This window comes from Mobula birostris, chromosome 17 (assembly GCF_030028105.1).
Source record: "Mobula birostris isolate sMobBir1 chromosome 17, sMobBir1.hap1, whole genome shotgun sequence".
NCBI lineage: Eukaryota > Metazoa > Chordata > Chondrichthyes > Myliobatiformes > Myliobatidae > Mobula > Mobula birostris.
In genome coordinates, this window is record NC_092386.1 from 54,593,105 (window position 1) to 54,609,182 (window position 16,078).

A 16,078-nucleotide genomic window follows, 5' to 3' on the forward strand; every position below is an offset into this window, starting at 1 on the left:
GTGACTGATCATCCAACTCAGAACCCTGTACCAGCTTCCCTCCATACCCCTTGATCCCTTTAGCCACAAGGGCCATATCTAACTCCCCCTTAAATATAGCCAATGAACTGGCCTCAACTGTTTCCTGTGGCAGAGAATTCCACAGATTCACCACTCTCTGTGTGAAGAAGTTTTTCCTCATCTCGGTTCTAAAAGGCTTCCCCTTTATCCTCAAACTGTGACCCCTCGTTCTGGACTTCCCCAACATCGGGAACAATCTTCCTGCATCTAGCCTGTCCAATCACTTTAGGATTTTATACGTTTCAATAAGATCCCCCTCAATCTTCTAAATTCCAACGAGTATAAGCCTAGTCGATCCAGTCTTTCATCATATGAAAGTCCTGCCATCCCAGGAATCAATCTGGTGAACCTTCTTTGTACTCCCTCTATGGCAAGAATGTCTTTCCTCAGATTAGGGGACCAAAACTGCACACAATACTCCAGGTGTGGTCTCACCAAGGCCTTGTACAACTGCAGTAGTACCTCCCTGCTCCTGTACTCGAATCCTCTTACTATGAATGCCAGCATACCATTCGCCTTTTTCACCGCCTGCTGTACCTGCATGCCCACTTTCAATGACTGGTGTATAATGACACCCAGGTCTCGTTGCACCTCCCCTTTTCCTAATCGGCCACCATTCAGATAATAATCTGTTTTCCTGTTTTTGCCACCAAAGTGGATAACCTCACATTTATCCACATTAAATTGCATCTGCCATGAACTTGCCCACTCACCTAACCTATCCAAGTCACCCTGCATCCTCTTAGCATCTTCCTCACAGCTAACACTGCCGCCCAGCTTCGTGTCATCCGCAAACTTGGAGATGCTGCATTTAATTCCCTCACCTAAGTCATTAATGTATATTGTCAACAACTGGGGTCCCAGCACTGAGCCTTGCGGTACCCCACTAGTCACTGCCTGCCGTTCTGAAAAGGTCCCGTTTATTCCCCCTCTTTGCTTCTTGTCTGCCAACCAATTCTCTATCCACATCAATACCATACCCCCAATACCGTGTGCTTTAAGTTTGCACACTAATCTCCTGTGTGGGACCTTGTCAAAAGCCTTTTGAAAATCCAAATATACCACATCCACTGGTTCTCCCCTATCCACTCTACTAGTTACATCCTCAAAAAATAAAAATGAGATTCGTCAGACATGATTTTCCTTTCACAAATCCATGCTGACTTTGTCCGATGATCTCACCGCTTTCCAAGCGTGCTGTTATCACATCTTTGATAACTGACTCTAGCATTTTCCCCACCACCGACGTTAGGCTAACCGGTCTATAATTCCCCAGTTTCTCTCTCCCTCCTTTTTTAAAACGTGGGGTTACATTAGCCACCCTCCAATCCTCAGGAACTAGTCCAGAATCTAACGAGTTTTGAAAAATTATCACTAATGCATCCACTATTTCTTGGGCTACTTCCTTAAGCACTCTGGGATGCAGACCATCTGGCCCTGGGGATTTATCTGCCTTTAATCCCTTCAATTTACCTAACACCACTTCCCTACTAACATGTATTTCGCTCAGTTCCTCCATCTCACTGGACCCTCTGTCCCCCACTATTTCCGGACTATGCCACTGGCCTTTTCGTGTCCCCTGATCCTGTGCTATTTCTGTATTGTAGTACTGTCCCTCATTGCTGCAGTAAAGGGGAAAGAGTCTGTCAGACCTGTTAATCCTCAAGCAGGTGCAGAAACTAGGGCTTTGTTATTATCTGTGAATATTTCATTATCTTCTCTTCTACTGACCGACTTTCCTTCCTCCAGAGAGAGCTTCCCTCCTCTGACTGAAGCTTGTAATGGGGCCATCAGTGCTGCAAATCTGGGAGTGAAGTTGCAGCAGTAATTAAACCTTCCTCACTCCCCTCATATTGACTGGATAGGACGTGGAATTAATTGCTGTCTTTCTGTCATCTGAAGTGTCCTTTCTACCCTGTGTGATAACATGCCCTTGGTTGCGTTCCTGTTTGGGCCATGTGTTAAATTCCTGGTGCTGTAATACTTCCAAAACACTCACTATTGCTCCACAGTGCCCAACTTCAACCGCTGAGGTGATTAGTCATAGTCATACTTTATTGATCCCAGGGGAAATTGGTTTTCTTTACAGTTGCACCATAAATAATTAAATAGTAATAAAACCATAAATAATTCAATAGAAATATGTAAATTATGCCAGGAAATAAGTCCAGGACCAGCCTATTGGCTCAGGGTGTCTGACCCTCCAAGGGAGGAGCTGTAAAGTTTGATGGCCACAGACAGGAATGACTTCCTATGACGCTCTGTGTTGCATCTTGGTGGAATGAGTCTCTGGCTGAACGTACTCCTGTGCCCAACCAGTACATTATGTAGTGGATGGGAGACATTGTCCAAGATGGCATGCAACTTGGACAGCATCCTCTTTTCAGACAGCACCGTCAGAGAGATAACAAATCATCTATATATTGTAGAATTATACTACAGTATGCATCAACTCAAGCTTATCCAAAATCTGTGGAAATTGACTTTATGGACAATGTCAGGGCTATTGTGGAAATCTTGAGGTAATCTAGTCTCCTGTACTTGGGTACTTTCCCACTTGTCAAATCCCTGGTCCAACACTTCCCAATTTACCTTATCATCTTCCTCAACAGTTATTCCCATGGTTGATGCCCAGCAAGCATCCACCTACTGGGGCTTATTCTATTTCTCAGTCTGCCCAGATTCAGGACTAATTAATTCATGCATCTTACTAATTATTCTGCCTGTTTTTCATGTACGTCTCTTTGTCTCTTTCTCTGTATTCATCCCATTTGTTCTGTAGCTCTACTATCTGTACATTGTGATTTCAGGCACTTTATTCTCCCCTGCAAATACACATGACATAGAATGACTTCTGCTTTACCTCACTTCCTCATGGATTGACATTTCCACCACTGCCAATGTTCCTCTAGGCTCCAGGTGTTAACCCACCCAGCCATGTCCATTCAACCTTCTCAATTTTAATGTGGAATGTTAAATATTTCTACACTGTCGCCCGTCTTAGGCTTCTCAGGTTTTCCCATAGACAGTCGGACGCACGCAGATAATTTCCCAAATTTTCTCTCTGCCGTCCCAAACAGTATCTCCCACACTATCCAAGTGTTCTCCGTAAACTCGTTGCACTCAATCCATTGCCCACTGAACGAGTATACGCGCACCCCCTGCTGTCCTAAACAGTCAGTAACCACCTTCCGCAACTGGTGGCCCTGTCTCAGTGAACTTCCCTGTGCTGTCTGGTAGCTGGTCCCTTACACATAGCACGCACACACACATACCTCTTAAAAGGAAATACTTTCAGACAGCTAAAGTCACTGACCACATAGTGGGATACGGATGTATCCTGGACGAGCCCCCAAATGTTAGATTAGATTATGAGGACACACAGGTCTCTTTTATTGTCATTTAGTAATGCATGCACGAAGAAATGATACAATGTTCCTCCAGAATGATATCACAGAAAAACAAGACAAACCAAGACTGAAAAAACTGACAAAAACCACATAATCATAACATATAGTTACAACAGTACAAAGCAGTACCGTAATTTGATAAAGAACAGACCATGGGCACGGTAAAAAAAAAAGTCTTGAAGTCTCTCAAAAGTCCCATCATCTCATGCAGATAGTAGAAGGAAGAAAAACTCTCCCTGCCATGAGCTTCCAGCACCGCAAACTTGCCGATGCAGCACCCTGGAAGCACCCGGCCACAGCCGACTCTTGAGTCCATCCAAAAGCTACGAACCTCCGACACCGAGCACCATCTCTGCTGAGCGCTTCAACCCTGGTCCCGGCAATAGGGAAAGCCAAGGATTTGGGGCCTTCCCCTCTGGAGATTCTCGATTGCACAGTAGCAGTGGCGACGAAGCGGGCATTTCAGAAGTTTCTCCAGCTGTGTTGCGCCGCCATCTTCTCCTCCCCTCCATATTTCCTGGATGTATCCTGGACGAGCCCCCAGATGTTATGACTATAATCAAAGTCACCAGGGAGGTACTGAAGATGGTGATATGGAACTTTTTATTCATCACGACAAGCAAACACTCCTATGGAAACACTCTGGATAGAGGCTCATAAACCCAATATTACATCACATCTTAATACTCTTAAGATCAAAGGTAACAGCAGGTGATTCAATACGCTCTTAATAGTTAAAACGACTTTTTTTTACTTCATTATTTTGGGTTGACAGATGGTTCTTTTGTGGTACATACTTATGGTGGAAGCACATCGTAATTGCACCTCTGAAGGTTCAAACGCCTTTGCGAGGAGAAACTAAAATTTCTGGTGAGAGAGAGCCAGACACCCAACAATTGATAGAGCAAAGTGATAGTATCAGTCCAGTCTGCAAGCTTCCTTGAACTTGTTTATGATGGTGCAAATTGCTTAAACCCATTACTCAAACCCTGGAGTAATGAGGCCAATTAACACAACTACATTGGCTGATGCATATGCAAGTGGCTCATGGTCACCATTTGCAAACCATATCTTTTACAGACAGTTTTGGTTATTTGCAAAGGTGTGCTCTATCTTCAATTTACTGCTTGCAATTTATAATTTGCACTAAGAACCAAAGACTGGTTTTGCTTGAATTAATATCTGCCATATTCATATAACTCCAGAATACTCCCTCACATGCTCAACCGGATTTCATCTGTTGCCTCTCTGTTCATTTTGCTGAGTTATTGACCTGCTTAAACAGTGTGGTTCTCTTTCCATACTTTAACATTGTCGTTTCTGTGATTGCCTCTTCCTCATTTTGGTTCTTGCACATAGGTAACAAAAGAGGAATTAATAATTCCTACACTTGATGTACAATTAGGTCAGAGGAAGGAGAATTTCTTCCATTTACAGTTTATAACAAAGATGAGAGGAGTTGAACATTTTAACCATATGGCTCTCCCAATAAATAGGAAAACCATAATACATCTTATTGATTCCCCATTTGAAACTATATCTGTGATTGCCATTTTAGTTTCCTTCCATTGTCCTAACTGGGACTTGCGGGACTTCTTTTTTACACTGTCTAAGAGCCGATAAGAAACTTTAAAGTTGAGCATACTGGTTTCTTGTGGCTAAGTACTGAATAACTGGTGGGAGAGTCTTGATAAGTCTGCATATTGTTGGTAGCAATGGAGTGTAATATGTTGAAACACAGGCATTATATTCACAATGGAAACTGGGGAAGAAGTTAGAATGTAGAGCCAATCTGTTCTGTTGAAAAAATCTAGCTTATGTTTGTCTGTGCAGACAGTTAAAATGCACTTAATTATTTTTTTTGAATTATAGATCCATGTAGTCTTGTGTATGCCTGAGATCCGCAGAAAATAAAATTGTGTTGGTTCACTCTAGGATTTGCTTTTAAAAAAAAATAACGACATAAGCAGAGACATGAGAGGGCAGTGCTGGAATTCAGAGCAACAGAAACAGCACTGGAACTACTCAGCAGGTCAGGCAGCATTAATGGAGGAAGGTGGACAATTGACATTTTGGGTTGAGACCTTTTGCTAGCCAGTTTAAAAGGGAAGGGGTGAAGCGAGAAGGAATAGGTGGGTCCAGGTGAGTGGGAGACAGGAGGGCAGGAAGGATGTCAAACGCTGGGAGGTGATAGGTAAACATGACCCAAGGCTAAGGATAGTGAATCCATGAATAAAGGGAGGGAAATGGGGAGGGGAAACAGTGGGAGGACTTTGTGGCTGATGGACGGATGGGGAGGGGAATACATGGGGTGGTGTTCGCCGGTTGGATCAGGAGAAGAGAGAAAAAAAAAGAGAAATGTTGGAAAAGGGACAGTGAGGGGACCAGTTACGAAATTTTTGAGAATTTGACGTTCGTGGTGTCAGATCGTATTTTTCCCTCCAGTACTTTGTTGCTTAAGACCTAAACACATACTCTCATGGTTTTCTAGTTTGCTTTCACCAATCTGTTTGTGATATGTCAGCACATTTGTAGATAAATCCATCTGTTGTTCTTATAGGTCACTTTCAGTAGTATTCATTTAGAAGCCTGGATAGTAAATAACAGTAAATTTGTTTGTACATTGCCAGTTGTCAATATGTAAACTGGGAAATTTTAAGTGGGAGTCATTGTATAACAGTATCCCTATCCCAGCACTGGAGTGATGAAGCTAATTATTAACAAACATGTAGGGAGAGATTTCCAATTAAACACATACTGTACAGTGAACGTGAAACATGTCCAGTACTTGCGAAATCAAATCCCCATTGTACATGTACTGACTTAGTATTTCACGAGGGGGTGGCTGTCAAAATATTTTTCAAAGAGCAAAATCTGCTTCCTTTTCAGTAAATGCCATTTAGTTCTAATGCAATAAAGGTCTTTCTTGTCAAGTGACTTTTAATGCCTCACAGTAGCTATACACAATATAAAGGAAAACAGAGCAACACATGGTGTGTGTTTGATTAGCTTTAGATGATTAAAATAGTCCTTGAGTTGTACACAGTTTTTAATAAAGGGTTTTTGCAAGACAACCTTGCTGAAGGAAAAAAAGCCACAGATGGTTAAAGTATGAGGCTATTTTGATAGGATGAAATTGTGATTGTTGGCAATGATTAACATGGCAAGCTAGGGTAAACAGGAAATATTTCTTTCTGGGTACTTGTAGTTCTCTGCCTTATGCTCATTTCTATGCTGCTAAATTAAATGCAGCCAAAGGTTATTCACTTATTCAAAGCATTGAACATTTCATATTTGCATCCTTGATCATGGTATGCTGGTTAAGTGGAATTTAGGTAACCACCTTGTTAGTATTAGCTTCCAATTTTCTGATCCTAATTGTTGAAAAGTCCTAATGGTGAATAACAGGAAGACAGAAACTAAAACCGAACCTGCTGCAGGAGCCCCACATCTAACCACCAGCAGCCATGAAAGGCAGGCGGTGTTGGTGGCAATTGGGCTGGTTCTTCATATTTGTAAATATTTGTTTGAAAGCATTTCCAACATTTAATATTTCAAGGGGAAAGACTGGAAGTGTTGAAAGTCTAAAGTCTGCCGAAAGCACAGAGCTGGTTAATCAGCATTTGTGAAGAGAAAAGGCCAGCAGTAATATCTTGAGTCTTGTTCTTTTTCCACTTTAATGGTGCTCTTTGAAATATTTTCCAGCAATTATTAAAATTCTGCCAATCTGCTTGATTGACACTTTAAATAATATACTTATGAGTTTGTGCCTGCTTTTGTTGTTCATGAGCCAAATTGTTGGTGGAGTTTGCTTCCACAGGTTTTGGCTACCCTCTCATAACCATGCCAATGAGAGATATAATGTGCAGCCTACCTTCATGGATTGTCACAAGGAAGTTTATTTCTGAGGTCTGTGGAAATATTCTCCCGGGGTCACTGAATAGAATTCCACCCCATTCTCCTCTCAAGGACATAGCAAATAATTGAGTCATCTCCACCAATCATGGTGAATGAGAACAATTGATACCAACTGAACACTGAATCTTGAACTAGATTTCCACTGGATAAGTTTGTTCAGCCACTAGTAGATATCATTTTTTTATTTATTGAGATGCAGTGCAGAATAAGCCCTTCTGGTCCTTTGAGCCGCACCGTGAAGCTATCTCCTGATTTAATCGCCGCCTAATCATGAGACAACTTATAATGAGCAATTGACCTACAAACCATATATTTTTGGACTGTGGAAGGAAACCAGAGCACCCTGAGGAAACCCATGTGGTCACAGGGAGAACATACAAACTCCTGATAGGCAATGGTGGAAATTGAACCCAGGTCGTCTGTACTAAAGGTGTATTTAATTTCTTTTGAAATCACGTCTGCTGGGGAAGGATGCCTCTCTGGTTGGCTGCATTGACATGCTAGCTACTATTAAAATTGTTTTATCAATTTGAACTTTTTTCATCTTAAGCAACAGTTGTAGATTAGATTGTCTATGGTTCAAACCTCTGTAATTGATGTAATATGGAGACAATCGTTCCATTTAAAAGGATTGAACTTGAGGTTCAAAGCTTGTCATGTTGAGTACATCAAGTCTGTTGTAGATCTGGTTAGCTGCTGGGGAGAGAAATGGAATGATATGTGCTGAAGATAACATCTGTGGTCATCTAGGGAGGAATTCTTCCTCAGCTAATTATCAATCAATCATTATTTCTGGCTGCGCTGCATTACTGAGTTGTCCACTGCTCCAGGGTCATTCTGGAGAGCACTTGTGATCCCATGTTCCTCTCTAACTCAGTTACCTGCCTCGTCTCCAAGGGAAAAGAAATGAGGTCAGATCTTCTGTTTTGTGATCAGATTGAAGCCACCTCTTCAGAATTTCTGCTTTTCCTGTACCTATGCACATGACAACTCTGCAACTGCATCCTCGGGTTTCCTGCCGTCATCTATCCTTGCCTCCTCCCTTGGCTTGTCTTCTAAACTATTTTCAACTTCTGGACCCTTGCCTTATTCCTTTAAACTACTTGCCATAAAACCCCTAAACTCATCTACCTGCCCACCATGCTTCCATCCGTATATCTAGTTGGATTGTGATGGGCTATTGCACCATGATCTGTTTTTGTATGTGTTTAATACATCTCATGGTTATTGATTCCTGTGTTTATGTGCTTTCAACGTATTTGCAGCTATCTACACTTTCCAAATACCAAGTTGTTGACTTATAAATATTGCATATTCTGCTTTAGTAGTACTGATTTGTGCTAAGAAGTTACCTTGTCCCATTCAACAGGAGCATGTCGACAGCACAGTTCTTGTATCCAAACCTCCAGTCAGGTCGTTTCTACAACAATAGACACCCAAATTACTACTTTAAAGATTGGAGACTCTTGTGAGACATTGCTGCAACAAGAAGACGTTGTCCTTCAAACTGTTTTAGCCAACCAGCAAACAGCCAATTCTCTTCATGGTATGTATTGTGAAGAAGTGTATTTTAAAATCCAATATAACTAGTAAACTTAATTGAATTGACTTTATTACTTATATTCTTCATAGACATGAGGACTAAAAATCTTTACAGTTAGCCTGTCTAAATGTGCAATGTGCAATTTATGATAAGTAGTATGTACAACAAGGCAGTCAATCTAACACAGAAATATAATTCTATCAGCATGAATTAATCAGTCTGATGGCCTGGTGGAGAAAGCTGTCCCAGAGCCTATTGGTCCTGACTTTTTTGCTGTGGTACCGTTTCCTGGATGGTAGCAGCTGGAACAGTTTGTGGTTGGGGTGATTCGGGTCCCCATGATCTTTCGGGCCCTTTTTACGCATCTGTCTTTGTAGATGTCCTGAATAGTGGGAAGTTCACATCTACAGATGCACTGGGCTGTCCGCACTACTCTCTGCAGAGTCCTGCGATTGAGGGAAGTATGGCTCCCATACCAGGCAGTGGTGCAGCCAGGCAGGATGCTCTCAATTGTGCCCCTGTAGAAGGTTTGTAGAAATTGGGCGCCCATACTAAACTTCGTCAACTGTTTGAGGTGAAAGAGGCGCTGTTGTGCCTTTTTCACCACACAGCAGGTATGTACAGACCACGTGAGATCCTCAGTGATGTTTATGCCGAGGAACTTAAAGCTGTTCACCCTCTCAACCCCAGATCCATTGATGCCAATAGGGGCTAGCCTGTCTCCATTCCTCCTGTAGTTCACAACCAGCTCCTTTGTTGTTGTGACATTGAGGGAGAGGTTGTTTTCTTGACACCACTGTGTCAGGGTGCTGACTTCTTTACTGTAGGCTGCCTCATTATTATTTGAAATTAGGCCATTCACAGTCACAGTCAAAAGTAACTTTTTGTTCTTTGGCCACTTTAAATATTTCTTTTAACTAACACAGAATTTATAAAACTTTTTGTAGTGTCTACCTTGCCTAGTTTTTAAAACATCATTTGGGAAAATCACAAGGCTGGAAAATGCATTAGGAACACAATACAGGAACTCTCCCAACCATTATCTGGGCTACCTTTTTCAATTCTAATTTACTTTTAAGTACCTAATGTAAATACATTTGAAGTTTTTAGTCAGTTTAAATAATTTTAAAGGAGTTCTCAATTAGAATTTTATATCTAATTGTAAACTTAAATACAGGAGATGAGGTTCTGGGATTATCTCAACATGGTAGCCATCTATATGTATTCCATTCAGCTATATAGTCATACTGGGGAGAACTAATTATACGTTTTTTGTGTGTGTGTGTGAAATATTCATGTGCCCATAATGTTAATATTAATTCTCCATCACCAATAGTATCACTGCTACCTCTTCAGCTTATTTTCCATCTGTTTGCACATTACAGCAGTGTGGCGCCTCCCCATCATCTATGATTATTTGATTGACCCCTGTGCTTGTGTATTTCTCAGCCTGAGATTTGGCTTAAGTGCATCTGGTTTCAGCATTGAGAAAACTGAATCTTTGGCACCCACTCTAACCATTATTTGATAATCAGTTTGCCTTCCAGCCAGTTTCTTTTTCAAACCAATCCAAGCTGTTTAGGAACCTGTTGTTCCTGAGCACAGCCTCAACTTTCATGCCAATTACATGACATATCCGTTTTTTTTTGTATCTGCAAAAGTTAACCACGTCATCCTTTAAAAATTCCTCTTTGCTTTTAGTTTGGTTTTAATTTTAATAAAATTTGCACAGTAACTGATTAATGCACTGTCGAATTGATTCGAGGGTCAAAAATTGTTTCAATGCTGTGGTGAATACAAGTCACAATGGTTTCAAAGGTTCTAAAATTTGTTTTTATTGCGTACTGGGAACTCCAGATTAAGTGATGTGCTATAAACCTCAAGTTAATTTTCAGATAATGCTGTACTTTTGAACAATAAGGGGACAAAAACATATTTTGAAATGCATGTTCTTTCGTGTTCATTAAATTAGTTCATGTTTTTACTTCTCTTGGTCTCACATTTCCTTAAATGATGGCAAGCAACCATCTCCCAAACATCTGCAAATGTCATTATTGTAACAAGCAACTAACAGACGCAAATGAGTAGCAGGTCACCTTCCTTACTGAGAACTGTTTACTTATACCCATTGTGTAACCGTCACTCTGAATCCTCCATGGGACATGGGTGCGGCTGAAATGGTTTTTATTTTGTTTGGAATGGACTCAATGGGCAAGTGTTTTTTTTTGCCTGCAATTTATTGAAAGCCTCCTGAATGTTCTGCCGGACATAATTAAAATAAAATGTTGTGCCTCAAACAAAAGTCAAGTTCCATTGACTTTCAAGAGCATCAAAGTACAATTTTTATTATGTTGTCTCTCCATCATTTTATTTTACCTTTCTCCCTCGCTGACCGTGACAGAGACACATACACTCCATTGACAGATTCAGTCATCTTCTGTACATTTTGCTACTGACAAGGCTGCTATTTCTTGTTTTGGAAATACAGTGGATATCACTTTGTGATGGCATACATTTCATAAATGTATTGTTTTGCTGTAGTACCTTCTGGCAGCACAGGAGCACTAAAATCCATTATGAAAAAGAAAGATAGCCCCAGAAAGCATGAAGCAAATGGTATGAAGAAGAACCTTCAGTTTGTGGGTGTTAATGGAGGGTAAGTGTAAAATCTTTGCTGCTCTAATTAAGCAATATGATAATGAATTGCAAATGAACAGTGGGGCTTTTAGTCTGAATTTCTTTCATGTTCCCCAGTAAATACAGCAAAATGCTATCCATTTATAGGAAGTTAAAAGGACAATTTGGTATATGAATATTGGAGCAAAAGATCTTATTCTATTGAAAACATTATGATAGAAATTCTATGTTGCATATTAGCCGCAGTTAATGTAATGAAGATGTGCCACAGAATTCAAGATCTCATGATATATAGTGCGTGACTGATATCATGCTATTATTGATTTTAGTTAATTACTTAACTATATTTGGCAATAGTAAAAACTGCAATGCATATCTTATGTTTGGTTTGTGTAAATGTAACTATTGTAAACGTTACCTCAAAAATACTGCTGAAAGTTGGCAAATTAGTAATTACTGATTATTCCTGCTGAGCACAAACTGTGCATTGTTGCTGATGATACAGGAGGAAAAATAAACTACAGTTGTTTTGCTGTTAATGATTATTTTGAATAATTTGAAATTAAGTTGAATAAGCTTTTTATCAGTGAAAATTATAATTTTTTCCAAAGTAAGGCATTTGCTAACTCTATCAAGGTAATGCAATCTACAGAACAAGAAATTTGACCCAAATGGTCAATGACAATGTCTCCTTCACACAAAGCTCATTCCCTACTTTTTGTTTTCTTCCTTTTACACGTCCTTCCTTAACAAACAATCCCTTGATTGCACCTGTAATGAGACACAAGTTCACTCCTGTGGCTGCATGTGGCTGTGTAAGTGTTTGATTGCCAAAGGATTCCACTTAGATCCCATCTCAAGACCATTCAAAATATGGGTCTCCCCTCCTGAGCTACTTGCTTGTTTTATCCAAGTGCTACAGGGTTGGTACTGCAGAGTGGGACTTCTGTCAAGCAACCAAAAACAAAATGTTTTCAAGAGTAAATTCGTCAAAACTTTGGCATAACCATGTCACAAAATCAGAAAAATTTTCACAATAAATCAAAGTTTGTCATAACCTTGCTGAATTGCTTTTAAAGCAAATGGAGCTATAACAGCATGATTTTATTATATTACTTTACTAAGTTGCGTTCTTCCTGTAGTGTGGTGATCAGAGCTGTGCAGAATATTCCATGTGATCTAGCCAATATCTAATGTCTGATTTGGTATTTCACCAAAGACGCTCACAAACTTCTACAGAGGTACCATGGAGAGCATTCTAATTGGCTGCATCACTGTCTGGTATTGTGGGGGGCGCGGGATGCAGAGAAGGGGTGGGTTGCTACTGCACAGGATCAAAATAAGCTGTAGGGAGTTGTAAACTTGGTCAGCTCTGACATATGCCAATGATATTAAACCTGATTCTGATTCCTGAACAGCAATACTATGATGTCCCAGCTCTCGTGCCCAATGTCTTGACCTATGAGTGCAATCATGCCATTGACCCTATCCCACACCTGTATCAATATTATCAAGGAACTATGTATGAACTTTTACCCAAGTTTCTCTATGCCTCAATACTCCTTAAGACTCCTGTCATTTATGCATATGTCCTGTTAGTATCTGACATTCCAAAATGCATAACCTCACTTTCTGGAGTGTGAAAGCAGATGCAGTTTGTGCAGGATCATAACTTTTTCTATTGATAGAGCATTAGAGTGGACACATGTAAGCCAAGGACACTAAATGGAATTTAGTATAGGGAAGGATGTCTGCTGATATGATTACAAAAATAGAAATATTCAATATTGTTAAATGTTGAGTGTTTGAAAGCGGTTGGTGTTCAGGAGAACCAGTGTATCATTGCACATACTGACTTGAAGTTAACATGAAGAAATGTGAAGTAATTACAATGGTTTTACTGAAAGAATCACATGAAAACTATTATGTCTAGATTGGGTTTCTTCTTCTAGGGAAGATAAACTTGCAATTGAGTGAGCGTGGTGCAAATTCACTGGATTAAGGACTAGGTTACGGGGTTTGAGTGCAATGAGGGATTAAGCACACTGGGCGTCACATTCCAGAATTTGGATGTGTGAGACAGGATTTAATTTGAAATCCTTACAGGACATGACATGGTGATTACATTGGTGAGATTTTCCTTGGGTGGAGTTTCTAGAACAAGAGGCCCATTTTCAAAGAAACAATGCAGTGATTCAGGGTGGAGATCCGAACTTTCTTCAGTCTTGTGGGTATTAGAAATTCTGTGCCCAAGCATGTTGCGGAGGTTTAACTGCTGAATAAATCCTTTTAAAAAAAGGCTCCATAGGTTTTAAGGAATCAAAGTAAATGGGATTAGTGTAATAAAAGGGACAATGAGATTTATAACAAACTAAAGGTTCCTCCTCATGAACATATTTACTTCAAATATTTGAGAGACATTGAAGCAGTTTTGGTGTCATATAGTAATAGGCTAAAAATTAAGTAACAGTGGAAGATAGGCTCACATTTTCCCATGACCGGTGCATTTCTTATGAGGACATAATTAAGCTACTGATATTTTTTTAAAGAAATGCATTTTAATCTTCCTTCTGCTCTGCTCGTGCAGCATGTTGGTTCAGGATCTGAAACTATTGAGCAATTTAAACCATGTCATAATATAGTCAGTCCTTAGACCCGAAACACAATACAGCTCCTTCCCTCCCACAGCTGCTGCCCGATCTGTTGAGTTCCTTCAGCAGATTGTTTGTTGCTACAGTTTCTCGCAGCTTCAGTTTCCCGTGTCCTCGTGTCAAAATCATAATCAGAAGCAGTGAGTTGAATTCCGGATAGAGTTAATATAATGTAAGGTTTAGTTTAGCATGTTCATTTTTAAAGCTAATCAATAAAACAGGGAAAGTACATTTGGTGCGACACACAGGCAACGCTGGAGGAACTCAGCAGGTCAGGCAACATCTATGGAATTGAGAAAACAGACACGTCCTGGGCTGAGACCCTTCATCAGAATTGAAAAGAAAGGGGGAAGGTGCCAGAATTGAAAGGTGGTGGAAGGAGAAGGAGGCTAGAAGGCACGTTTGGTGCAGGGTTTTATTCTGAATTGGAAATTTTTGTGCTTTGTACTTGACCTTGAGGAATTTCAATGAATTAAACTTTATGATAATTTGGTTGCAATTCTTATGCAATATCTTGTATCTTATCATTGCAAGTGAGAAGATAAAACTAAATTGTTCCAGTGAATACTGTTGCTATTTTTTGACTGTTGACAACACACTCTTATTTTAATTGTTTAACAAATGATAGAATTCCAAAAATCTAAGTAAATATTCAGATATTTCAAAATGTCCATTCTAAATCCTTCAAGTAAATTTTCCCTGGGTGCCTATCAATGTGGAAATTTTATTCCCTTTTTATGTATAGATAAAGGGCATAAATTTGTTAAGTTTTACCAGCAAGACTTTAAAAAGCTGATGGTCAGAGCTAGATTGTAATATTTAGTCTATAATGCAACCAAACTTGCATCATGTTCTCTTTATATGAAGTTTTGCCACTTCTTAGGCTACAAACTGCTAACGGAACCTCAGCTAATTTGGGAAGGTAGCTATTTAACAGGTAAATTGCAGGGGCAAATCACAAGAACGAAGTAATAACATGAATGTTTCTTGCTGATGTGTGCCTTCTGGAGCAGGGCTTGCATGTATTCTGAGGGTGATTGCAGATAATGTCAGATGGGTCAGAGTTGGGAGCTAGTTGTTACACATTAGTAGTTTAGGTCTTCTAGTTTTCTATCACCCCCAGTTTTTATTTTCGCTTGCAAGTGGAAAACTTGTCTGTGTGTACTCTTATCATAAATTTAATGACCTCCTGTAGGTCATACCTAAAATTGGTCTATTCTAGAAAAAGTAGTATAACACTTTTTTATTGAGGGTTAGTTATAGTATTGTGTGATGGAATTCTCCTTGTAAAATCTATTTGGCACTCTCTACAGTACCTGTTGTCCTTTAGTGCAATATGAGGACTGACCTGTTGTCCAGTAAAGTTTGATGTAGCCAAAGTTTTAAGTAAGTTTTCCAATTCTTTATCTATGAAAAACTTCTGCAGTGCTTTGTTACAATTTTAGCAGCTTGTGTTGCTTTTTTTAAATGAGTTCTCCATCTTTACCTATGTTTACATGAACAATCTTATTCCAAAAAGGGTAAATCAATTTTGAACTTGATAAATACTTTGGTGGGAGGTGGGGTGGGAGAGGGTAAAATTCTGAATTTGGCTACGAACTGACATGGTGTCAAATGAATTGCAATACTGTCATTGGAAAAGGTTTTTTTTAAAATATTTTTGATCTTTTTCCGTGACCTCAGTTGCCATTCTATTCCCAACTTATTTTCAAATTCTTTTAGATCTTCCAACTTCTGAACCTTTCTACTTCAGACTTTCTTCTTCAACTTTGTTCATCACTTCCCTGCGTTAGAAGGGAATTCTAGTCAAAAAGTCCATGGAAGTTCCACCATGGAGATTGATGCCTGTATGAATTGTG

The 16,078-nt window shown here is 39.8% G+C and overlaps 1 protein-coding gene and 1 long non-coding RNA gene across 7 annotated transcripts in view; one reads left to right on the forward strand and one right to left on the reverse strand.

Annotated features, from left to right (window-relative positions):
* The window catches only part of LOC140211687 (uncharacterized), a 46,775-nt gene extending 37,966 nt beyond the window's left edge, over positions 1–8,809 (reverse strand). The window contains exon 1 of the long non-coding RNA XR_011889550.1: positions 8,741–8,809. This is a non-coding gene — a long non-coding RNA (uncharacterized lncRNA). The remainder of the gene's footprint in view (positions 1–8,740) is intronic.
* kank1a (KN motif and ankyrin repeat domains 1a) overlaps positions 1–16,078 on the forward strand; it is a 278,049-nt gene that overhangs the window by 248,551 nt on the left and 13,420 nt on the right. For all 6 annotated transcript variants that reach the window (XM_072281739.1, XM_072281738.1, XM_072281741.1 and 3 more), the window contains 2 exons: positions 8,758–8,934; positions 11,473–11,587. In XM_072281739.1, coding sequence (XP_072137840.1) covers positions 8,758–8,934; positions 11,473–11,587 — 292 coding nt within the window. The remainder of the gene's footprint in view (positions 1–8,757; positions 8,935–11,472; positions 11,588–16,078) is intronic.